This window comes from Sus scrofa, chromosome 15 (genome assembly GCF_054392235.1).
Source record: "Sus scrofa isolate SSC_HxYL_T2T_F1_AM1 chromosome 15, Sscrofa_HxYL_maternal_Yorkshire_Landrace_v2.0, whole genome shotgun sequence".
In the NCBI taxonomy this organism is placed as follows: Eukaryota; Metazoa; Chordata; class Mammalia; order Artiodactyla; family Suidae; genus Sus; species Sus scrofa.
The window spans coordinates 134,979,641-134,991,721 of NC_139397.1; the positions used below are offsets into that span (position 1 = coordinate 134,979,641).

Here is a 12,081-nt window from a genome sequence, read left to right on the forward strand (position 1 = left end):
TCTTCCCTACCACATGAACCCAAAAAACTAATCTTTCTTAGAGGAACATTTTCTATGTAAAAGGTTTACAATTAAGATAAGTTGTAGGAGTTCCCATCATGGCTGAGCAGAAGCGAATCTGACTAGTAATATCCATGAGGACACAGGGACAGAGATCCCTGGCCTTGCTCAGTGGTTAAGGATATGGTGTTGCCATGAACTGTGGTGTAGATCACAGACGCAGCTCGGATCTGGCGTTGCTGTGGCTATGGCGTAGGCCGGAGGCTGTAGCTCCGATCACACCCCTAGCCTGGGAACCTCCATGTGCTGCAGGTGTGGCCCTTAAAAAAAAAAAAAAAAAAAAAAAAGGATAAATTGTTGTCAGCAAATCATCACCTTTTGACAGAGAATACTTATGTTCACTTGCTGTTTGTTCACATCCTTACACATATACCCATGTTTTTATTTCCCCCCTTTTTGCATTTGCTGTCTGACCAAGCAGAAACTTCTTTATGAGTCACTGTGGTTGACTTACTAACACTTTCTGGCTAGCTGTCTCATCGCTATAACTTAAAGTAGGGTGTTGATAAAAGAGGGGGTTATAAATGTAAGCATCCCTCAAGTGAAAGCCTCAACAGATGATGCAGGATATAGGAGGAAGTGTGAGTGACCACAGTTGCCTCCATAAGAAGTTTCCTAGAGATATAGTAGAATTGTTTTGGATAGCCTCGATCAGGTATGTTTGTGATGAAAGGATAGGCGCATTCTTTATTTTTGCCTTCTCTTTGATGGTTTGGTTCTTAAAGGAGGGAATTAAAGTTGTTTGTTTTCATGCCATAATTATTAAAGTTATACCTTTTACAGCAGAAATTGACAGTGATAAATTTACGCTCTTATCAACTATAATAGAAAATATTTTTTAAAAGTTATTCCTTGTTTATCTGGTGCTGATTTGCATTTTTTAGGAAATTGTAAATATTTACCCATCTATCAACCCACCCACCTTGACAGCACACCAATCTAACAGAGTTTGCAACGCTCTGGCATTACTGCAATGTGTGGCATCACACCCAGAAACCAGGTAAATGCTTTGGGTGAGTGTGTGGGTATAGGTCTGTGTTGAATGTGGCCCTAAACTTCCAAATGATGCGAGGAGGGCATACATTAGGGGGCATGGGAGTGGGTGTGGATCTTTAGCACTCTCATTTAGGTTTCTCATTCACCAAATCTTAGTGTAGTAGCAATATGGTATTGTTTAACCTGTTCTTTCATAATTTGTTTCTTGCCTTTTCTTACTGTTTTTTCTTTGTTTGTTTGTTTTTTGGGCCGTGTATGCAGCACATGGAAGTCCTTCCCAGGCCAGGGATCAAACCCGCACCACAGCAGTGACCCAAGCTGCTGCAGTGGCAACACTGGATCCTTAATCCTCTGAACCGCAGGAAAACTCCTGCCTTCTCAAATTGTAGTAAAATATAAATAACATAAAATTTATCATTTGAACCATTTTAAAGTATCTAGTTCAGGAGTTCCTGCTGTGGCACAGTGGGATTGGCAGTGTTTCTACAGCCCTGAGGAAGGCATTGCCACAGCTGCAGCCTAAGTCGCAGCTGCGGCTCAATTCTGATCCCTGGCCCAGGAACTCCATATGCCATGGGACGGCCAAAAAATTTTTAAAAATAAAGTATCTAGTTCAGTAGTATTAAATGCATTTGTAATGTGCAACCATCACCGCCACCCGTCTTTATAATTAAAACACTATACCAGTTAAACAATAACTCCCCATTTCCCTCCCCCTGGCAACCACCATTCTACTTTCTGTCTCTAATTTTGACTATTCTTAGTACCTTGTATAAATGGAATCTTATAGTATTTGTCTTTTTGTGGTTGGCTTATTTTGCTTAATACCTCAAGGTTTTTCCATATTACAGCATATATCAGAATTTCCTTCCTTTTTAGGGAGTTCCTTGTTGGTCTAGCAGTTAAGGATTTGGCATTGTCATTGCTCTGGCTCGTGTTTGATCCCTGGGCTGGGGATTTCCATATGCTGCAGGCATGGCCAAAAAAAAAAATACCAAAAAAAATTCCTTCCTTTTTAAGGCTGAGTAATATTCCATTGTCTCATTTACTTTTTACTCATTGATAGCAAGGAACATTAAAGGAGTGGTAGTGTCACCTCTCAGAAAAGGTCAGGCATACAGTACTTCTCCCTCCCGAATCCATGGTAGAAATCACTACACCATGTGTTAGGCACAGTGCCTGAAGTTTGGTAGGAGTTCAGTAAGTATTTGAACTTAGCACTTTTTCTCAAAACTTTCTTATTAACACAGGATTCTAGACCTCTGTAATGAGAATTGCACGCAAGTTGACATTTTGCCTTCCCGATATATCTGACAAATTAACAAAGGGGAGATACTGTTCAGGAATCTGCTTTGTGACTTTTATGGCCCTAAGGTAGTTAATAGCCATCTTATTAAAGCTTTTCCTCTCTTTGCCAGTTTTCTTTATATCATCTGAGTGTTACATTGCCACTGACCTTTTGGGTCATTAGAAAAGTTGCTAAAAAAATGGCTTTTAAGCACTTAAGAAAAATGCAAGAGTGCTTTGAGTGTTAAAAATTTGGGGAATTCCCTCATGGCCTAGCAGTTAAGGATCTGGCATTGTCACTGCTATAGCGAGGGTTCAGCCTCTGACCCAGGAACTTCCTAGTGCCATGGGTGCAGCCAAAGTGGGGGGGGGGCTGAGGGTTATGGCTCTCCTACAGGGTGTAACTGTAAATCATATAAAGTGGTAGACTGACCCCATATTAGTTGCCAGACACATTAGCTGCAGATTAAAATATTTTTAGAATATTTAGTGTATCCGAAAACTCTAAGAAAAGTGTATTTAAGCATAGCAGATAAACCTTGATAGTGGTTGCTTTGTTTTGGTGTCCTGGTTCATAAGATTTTGTCACCTTGTACCTGTGAATATTATTATTTACTCATAATTAGATGAGGAAAGTCATCTATAGAGAATCTCTTGGGTACTTAATTTTTTTTCTGCTGTACAGCATTGTTTATTTATTTATTTTCTCTTGGGTACTTAATTAAATGCATTTTTATGACCTATTTTATCAGTTTTTAAAGTAGTTAGTACTGATTACAGGGAAAATTGTGTATTCTCTTAACCATTGGCCTACGCTAAGGTTTTTCCGCCTTGACACCGTTGACGTTTTGAGCCAGTTAAATCTTTGTGGTGGGAGGAGGGAAATAAGATAATATTCTATGCATTGTAGGATGTTTAGCAGCATCCCTGACCTCTGCCCCCCAGATGTCAGTCCCTTCAGTTATGTCAACCAAAAATATCTCCAGATATTGCCACATGCCCCTGGGGGGCAAAATCACCCCAACTGAGAACCACTGGTCTAGACTAAAAGCCCCTTAACAGTCTTTCCTAGAGATTTCTTGGTCAGGCAATGTTATTATAGGCCTTAACAGAATTAATCACCTGGAAATTTGAATGTTCAGAATCCTTAGAAATTAACTCTGAGCTCTAAATGTGATAATCTTTTTCTTCCAGGTCAGCATTTCTTGCAGCACACATCCCACTTTTTTTGTACCCCTTTTTGCACACTGTCAGCAAAACACGTCCCTTTGAATATCTTCGGCTAACCAGTCTTGGAGTTATTGGTAAGTTATTAGGATTGTTTTGCAAGCCTGGAATCATTCATAGTAGTGGCCGTAACTTAGGTGTTTTATCTGACCTTTTATAGCCTTTATTCACCAATTGTTCATTTTTGTCTTTGGGAGTGAATCTAATAAATTAGTTTTCTCTAATAAATTTGTTTTCACTAATAAATGAATATCAGGAACATGATTACTCTTATCAAGTACCATTTCTGAATGTTGTTAATAAGGCTATGAGGCCTAACAATGAGATTAAATTCATTGTATATAGAGAAATGTTGATTAATTATAAGGAAAGTAAAAACAAGAGCATTAGGATTTCCTGTTGTGGTGCAGCAGAAACGAATCTGACTAGGAACCATAGGTTGCAGGTTTGATTCCTGACCTCGCTCGGTGGGTTAAGGATCTGGAGTTGCCACGAGCTGTGGTGTAGGTCGCAGAGGTGGCTTGGGTAGCTGTGGCTATGGTGTCGGCCAGCAGCTGTAGCTCCGATTAGACCCCTAGCCTGGGAACCTCCATATGCTGCAGGTGTAGCCCTAAAAAGAAAAAAAAAAAAGAGCTTTAGTCAGCAAATAACGAATATTTATTACAGGAATAAGAATTTGAGTTTCTTGTTTTGATTTGGTTTTTTGTCTTTCTCACTTCCGAGTTGTTCTTCCATAACTCAAGGGGTTAACCTTCTGTCTTACCTTGTTAAATTTTTGAATGTTCAAGTTAATGTTTCCCTATACATTTATTATGGGAGATGTGTCTAAAATACTTTTTACTCAAGAAAATAATATATTGGAGTTCCCTGGTGGCTCAGCAGGTTAAGGATCCCTGGCCTTGTTCAGTGGGTTAAGGTTCCCGTGTTTCATAGGTCACAGACACAACTTGGATCCTGTGTTGCTGTGGTGTAGGCTGGCAGCTGCAGCTCCAATATGACCCCTAGCTTTGGAACTTCCATATGCCATGAGTGCAGCCAAAAAAAGGAAGGGCTTAGAGGAAAATTTTTAGCATTGAACGCTTATACTAGAAAGGTCTTCAGTCAGTGATCTAAGCTTTCACTTTAAGAAACTAGAAAAAGGGCAAGTTCTCTGGTGGCTCAATGGGTTAGTGATCCAGCCTTGTCGTTGCTGTGGTGTGGGTTGGATACCTGGCCCTGGAACTTCTGCATGGGGGGAAAAAAATGAGAAAAGAGAGCAACATTAAACTAGAGCAGACAAAAGGAAGAAAATAATAAAGAATAGATAATCAATGAAAAGGAAACAGAAAATCATTGAAACCAAAAGGGGATTTTTTATTTTTTTAGATATAATGACTTACACTATTGTATTATTTTTGGTATACAACATCATGTTTGATACATGTATGTATTGCAAAATGATCACTTTCATGAGTTTGGTTAATATCCATCACTGTACATTTTTTTTCCTTTTGATGAGAATTTTTGTGAGATCTTTAACTTTTTGGAGTTCCTTGGTGGCCTAGTGGTTAAGGATCTGATATTGTCACTGCTGTGATGTGGGTTTGATCCCTGGGCCAGGAACTGCCGCATGCCAAGGATGTGGCCAAAGGAAAAAAGATCTCTAATTTTTTAAGATTTCTAATAGCAGAAATATACAAACATACAGTATAGTATTACTAATAGTCACTGTTCTGTACATTATATCCCTGGGAATTATTTATCTTATAACTGGAAGTTTATACCTTTTAATCCCCTCCCAATTTATAGAAAAAAATTCACCAAAATTAATAAACCTCTAACTACACAAACTGAGAAAAAAGTAAGACAAATTATAAATATTATGAATGGAAGGGGGTACATTGTAAGACTCATACAACTAAGAAGATGATAAGGTAATATTGGTAAGAACTCTTTGCCCATAAATTTGACAACTAGGTGAAATGGACAAATTCCTTGACAAATACAGTCTGCTAAAGTGCACTCAAAAAAAAAAAAAAAAAAAAAAAAAAAGATAAGCTGTTAGATAATAGTTTCTGTAGTTATAAAAATCTTCCAACATAGAAAACTGGAGTCCCAGATGTTTTCAGTTGGTTAATCTATCAAAAATTTAAAGAAGAAATAACACCAATTCTGTGAAACTTTTCCAGAACAGAGAGGGGAGGCTTTTCAACTCTTGGTGAGGCCAACATTGCTCTGATAATAAAACAGAAAAAGACATGAGAGAAGAATATAGGCCAGTATCCCTCATGAATATAGATGTAAAAATTCTCCAAAAAATTAGTAAATCAAATTCAACAATATATAAAAAGGATCACTATGATCAAGTAGGTTTTTTCCCAGGAAATCATGCTGGTTCAGCTTTCAAAAAAAACAATCATGGGAGTTCCCTTGTGGTGCAGCAGGTTAAAGATCTGGCATTGTCACTGCAGCTGCCCAGGTCACTACTGTGGTACAGGTTCGGTACCTGATCTGGAACACATGCCATGGCATGCCAACAGCATGACAAAAAAAAAAATCAGCCGTTATGATTGACCATATCAGCAGACTAAAGAAAAATCATATGATCATTTCTGTATTTTTTTTTAAAAGAGCCTTTGAAGAGTTCCTACTGTAGGTGCAATGGCATCAGTCGCGTCTCTGGAGCACTGGGATGCAGGTTTGATCCCCAGCCCAGCGCAGTAGGTTAAAGGATCCATTGTGGCCACAACTGCGGCATAGGTTACAACTGATCGGATCTGATCCCTGGCCCAGGAGCTCCATATGCTGTGGGGCAGCCAAAAATAAAAATAGATAAAATTTTTTACAAAGCCTTTGACAAAATTTAGTACCCATTCATGATAAAAACTCCGGCAGAGTAGGAATAAAGGGGAACTTTCTCAACCTAATAAAGTACTAAATAAATAAATAACACCAAACCTTGCAGTTAAGATCATAGTTAATGTGAAAAACTGAATGGGGAGTTCCCGTTGTGGCTCAGCGGAAAACAAATCTGACTAGTATCCATGAGGATGTGGGTTTGATCCCTGGCTTCCATTCAGTGGGTTAAGGATCCGGCATTGCCATGAGCTGTGGTGTAGGTCGCAGATGCAGCTCGGATCTGGTGTTGCTGTGGCTATGGTGTAGGCCAGCAGCTTTAGCTCCAATTTGATCCCTAGCCTGGGAACTTCATATGCTGTACTTGCAGCCCTAAAAAGCAAAAAAAGAAAAAGAAAAACTGAATGTTGTCCCCCTAAGATTAAGACCAAAGCAAGGACGTTCATTCTTACCACTCTTACTCAATCTCATCCTTGATATCCTACCTGGTACAGTGAGGCAAGAGAAAAAAATTTAAAAAGGCATACAAATTAAAAAGGAAAAAATAAAATATTGACTGCATCTTGAAATAATTATAAATGGAGTATAATCTTTAAAAACTCTGAATTAGGAGTTCCCGTCATGGCGCACCGGAAACAAATCCGACTAGGTTGAGGGTTCGATCCCTGGCCTCACTCAGTGGTGTAGGTCACAAACTCGGCTCGGATCTGGCATTGCTGGGGCTGTGGTGTAGGCTGGCAGCTACAGCTCCAATTAGACCCCTAGCCTGGGAACCTCCATATGCTGCAGTTGCGGCCCTAAAAAGACCAAAAAAAAAAAAAAAAAAAAATTAAATTAAAAACCGAGTCACTCTATTGTATACCTGTAACATATAGTATTGTACAGCAACTACAATTTTTTTTAATTTTAAAATGTAAGACTATTCACAGGCATAGTTAACTGCATTGAAAAATCTTGAAGACTATAGAATAAAACTGCTAAAACTAGTGGACTTAAGGTTTAGTATACAAAAATCAATTATATTTTTGTATGCTTGCAATGAGCAAATTGAAATTTCACCAAAACTTGAAAACCTTAGGTGTAAATCTTATAAACTATGTGCAAAATCTACATTTAAACTACAAAACAATGATAAAAGAAATCAAAGAGCTAAATAAATACAGAGATACCACCTTCATCCATTTGTATATCAGTGATTCAATATTAAGATATTGATATCTGATACATGGATTTAGAGCAATTCTAACAAAATCTCAGTAGGATTTTTAATAGAAATGACAAATTGATCCTAAAATTTTATCTAGAAAGGCAAATGAACCATAGTATCCATTTTTTTTAAAGAAGGATAAAACTGGAAGACATACTACCTGATTTCCAGACCTGTTGGAAAACTACAGTAGTCAAGACTGGTATTGGAGAAAAAGGGGGGTGGATTTATAGATGGGTGGAGCAGAATGAACAGTACAAAAATAGACACACACAAAACATGGTCAGTTGGATTTTTGACAAAAGTGGCAAAGAGAATTTATACTGAAGAAAGCATAGTCTTTAGGAAATTCCCTTTTGGCACAGCAGGTTAAGGATCCAGCGTTGCCGCAGCTGTGGTGATGGCTGCAACTGCAGTGCAGGTTTGATCCTGGCCCAAGAATTTCCACATGCTGGGACACACACATACACACACACGAAAAAGCATAGTCTTCAATAAGTGGTACTGGGCCAATTGGATGTCCATATGTAAAGCAGTGAACCACAATTCATACCTTGTACTCCATACGAAAATTCGCTCAAAATGGCTTTTAAACCTACATATAAAAAATCTAAATGAGATAGTAATTTGACATCTGCTGTAGGCCATATTAGGAAATTGTGATGTGTGCTGTTTAGAGATGTAACATTTATAGGTTGCCATTTCTGGTTAAAGTACATGATATTCCTTATTCTCTCCTAAAGTGGTTGGCTTTATTTATATATGTTTTTTGTCTCCTTTCTAGGGCCACACCCATGGCATATGGGGTTCCCAGGTTAGGGGTCACATCAGAGCTGTACCTGCCGGCCTACACCACAGCCACAGCAATGCCAGATCCAAGCCTGTCTGTGACCTACACCACAGCTCACGGCAACAGTGGATCCTTAACCCACTGAGCAAGGCCAGGGATGGAACCTGCTTCCTGATGGATACTAGTCACATTCGTTGCCGCTAAACCATGACAGGAACTCCCTGAAGTTATAGCTTCTTTTTCTTTTTCTTTGCTTTTCTTTTTTGGGAGGGGGGCTGCACCCAAGGCATACGAAAATTCCCAGGCTAGGAGTCGAATCAAAGCTGTAGCTGCGGGCCTACACCACAGCTCATGGCAATGCCAGGTCTTTAATCCACTAAGCAGGGACAGGGATTGAACCTGTGTCCTCATGGATACTGTTTGGCTTCATTACTGCTGAGCCACAGTGAGAACTCCTAAAGTGATTGGCTCTAGTTTTTGCAAATTTAGTTAACTAAGGTCTTTTCTGGTGATGCATAAGACAGCTCAGAGAATAGTCACAGTTTAATGGGTCTCTGTCTCCCTGTGTACAAAATGGAGAGGCTATCATTTAACTCTGTCTGTCACCTGGTCAGTGGTGTTAGTTTAGAAACCAACACAGTAATAAAATTGGAATAAATTTTAGAAATAATTTCTTCCAGCTCTTTTATATGAAAACAGGCCCTAAACCACAGCAATATCTTCTTAGAACCACCTCCTGGAGTAATGACAATAAAAACAAAAATAAACAAATGGGACTTAATTAAACTTAAAAATTTCTGCACAGTAAAGGAAACCCTAAACAAAACAAAAAGACAACTGACAGATTGGGAGAAAATATTTGCAAATGAGCTGACTGACAAGGGATTAATCTCCAAAATTTATAAACACCTCCCACAGCTCAAAACCAAAAAATCAACAATCCCATCAAAAGATGGGCAGGATATCTAAACAGACATTTCTCCAAAGAAGACATACAGATCGTCAAAAAACACATGAAAAGATGTTCAGCATCACTAATTATTAGAGAAATGCAAAAAGTCTACGAACAATAAATGCTGGAGAAGGTGTGGAGAAAAGGGAACCCTATTACACTGTTGGTGGAAATGTAAATTGATGCAACCACTGTGGAAAACAGGATGGAGATTCCTCAGGAAAACTAAAAATAGAACTACCATTTGATCCAGCAATCCCACTCCTGGGCATCTACCCAGAGAAAACCATGACTCGAAAAGATACATGTACTCCAATGTTCATTGCAGCACCATATACAATAGCCAAGACGTGGAAACAACCTAGATGTCCATCGACAGAGGATGGATAAAGAAGATATGGTACATATACACAATGAAAAATTACTCAGCCATTAAAAGGAAAGAAATACCAGCATTTTTAGCAACATGGATAGACCTAGAAATTACCATGCTAAGTGATGTCAGTCAGACAGTGAGACATCAACATCAAATGTTATCACTTACATGTGGAATCTGAAAAAAAGGACACAATGAACTTTGCAGAACAGATACTGACTCACAGACTTTGAAAAACTTATGGTTTCCAAATGAGACAGGTTGGGGGGCGGTGGGAGGATGGGCTGGGGGTTTGGGATGGAAATGCTATAAAATTTGGTTGTGGAGTTCCTGTCGTGGTGCAGTGGAAGTGAATCCAACTAGGAACCATGGGGTTGCGGGTTCGATCCCTGGCCTCGCTCAGCGGGTTAAGGATCCGGCGTTGCTGTGAGCTGTGGTATAGGTTGCAAGACTTGGCTTGGATCTAGTGTTGCTGTGGCTCTAGCGTAGGCCGGCAGCAACAGCTCCGATTAGACCCCTTGCCTGGGAACCTCCATATGCCGCTGGTGCGGCCCTAAAATGACAAAAAGGTGAAAAAAAAAAAAAAATTGGTTGTGGTGATCATTGTACATCTATAAATGTAATAAAATTCATTTTAAAAAAAGAAAGAAACAGAGACCTGCAACAGGAAGGTAACTTTATCAAACTTAGATAAACTAGTTGTGGAACCAGAATTAGAATCCAGATGTTTCTTGTTTGGGTATGCCTTACAATATTTGTGCTTTTTGGGTAAGAGGGGAAGTAATTTTTATATGTCTGTTGTGAAGTAGGATTCATGCTGACAGCATTTCTTTGCTACCTGGGAATATGCTTTAATACTGATGTAGAATTCTCTCTTACCTAAGATAGGTGGAGAATAGATGGTAATATTATTATATGATTGTCTACCAAGAATGATAGAAAAATGATTTAGATGACTAAACTGATGCCGACTCTGTGATAGACCAAACTTGGTACCTTATCTTTTAGTGTTGACTGGTAATAGTCAACCTGTTGTTGGTTTTTTTGTTTTTTGTTTTTTTTTTTTAAACAAGGGTATGAATCTGATTCTCTGACATATAAATCACAGTTTGTGTTGTAATGTTATTTAAGTTCTGCATCAGCTGAATGAACAATTTTAGTTGGAAACCTTGACTCTGAAATAATTTTGTTTGTCCTTATTTTCTTTTAGGGGCCCTGGTAAAAACAGATGAGCAGGAAGTAATCAACTTCTTATTGACAACAGAAATTATCCCTTTGTGTTTGCGCATTATGGAATCTGGAAGTGAACTTTCTAAAACGGTGTGTGCTTTTATCTTAATTAGATTCTGTATTGTGTTAACTCTTGGGCTACTTCTTCATGGTTGTGGCATCATTTTCTTCATTCTTTCGGGTGTTTTGAAATTTTCATGAATTTTTTTTCTTTTTTGAAATAAAAACTGTAGTATAATGATGACTTAAAAACCCAGACCTGGGAGTTCCCATTGTCAGAGAATCAGATTCATGATCCCTGGCCTCGCTTAGTTACAGATGTGGTGTTGCCACAGCCTGCAGTGTTGATTGCAGGTACGGCTTGGCTATGGCTGTATCATAGGCCTCAGCTGCAGCTCTGATTTGACGCCTAGCCAGGGAACTTCCATTTGCTGCAGATGTGGCTGTAAAAAGGAAAAGAAAAGAAATATAGGATGGTGGAGTTCTCTTCTGGAGCAGTAGATTAAGGATCTGGTGTTTTCACTGCAGCAGGCTAAGTCACTGCTTTGGCGTGGGTTTGATCCCTGGCCCAGGAATTTTCACATGCTGCAGGCACAGCCAAAAAAAAGAAAGAAAGAAATAGGTTTTTCATGGAGTTCTCGTCGTGGCTCAGTGGTTAACGAATCTGACTAGGAACCGCAAGGTTGCGGGTTCAATCCCTGGTCTTGCTTAGTGGGTTAAGGATCCAGCATTGCTGTGAACTGTGGTGTAGGTTGCAGACGTGGCTCGGATCTGGCATTGCTATGGCTCTGGCGTAGGCCAGCAGCTACAGCTTCAATTGGACCCCTGGCCTGGGAACCTCCATATGCCGCGGAGCAGCCCTAGAAAAGGCAAAAAAAGACAAAAAAAGAAATAGGCTTTTTCAAGTTGGCTTCTTATGGCTGGGACAGAAGAAGACTCATTTCTTCTTCCAGGAGCCTTCATCCTAATGACCCTTCCCCTGTTTGTATTCCTTGCCCATTGTATTAATTCATTCTTGATATGTAGAGGTTCCCATTGACCTTAATGCATCTCCTATCCTGCCTTTTATGGTTGATGTCAGTTCCTAGCAGGTCTTTGGTAAGCAAGACCTTACCGTGTTC

General features: G+C 39.3%; 1 protein-coding gene across 1 annotated transcript in view; it reads left to right on the plus strand.

The window, feature by feature from the left end:
- The window catches only part of CNOT9 (CCR4-NOT transcription complex subunit 9), a 31,692-nt gene that overhangs the window by 11,066 nt on the left and 8,545 nt on the right, over positions 1 to 12,081 (plus strand). The window contains exons 3-5 of the mRNA XM_001925220.6: positions 945 to 1,060; positions 3,538 to 3,647; positions 10,941 to 11,050. Coding sequence (XP_001925255.4) covers positions 945 to 1,060; positions 3,538 to 3,647; positions 10,941 to 11,050 — 336 coding nt within the window. The remainder of the gene's footprint in view (positions 1 to 944; positions 1,061 to 3,537; positions 3,648 to 10,940; positions 11,051 to 12,081) is intronic.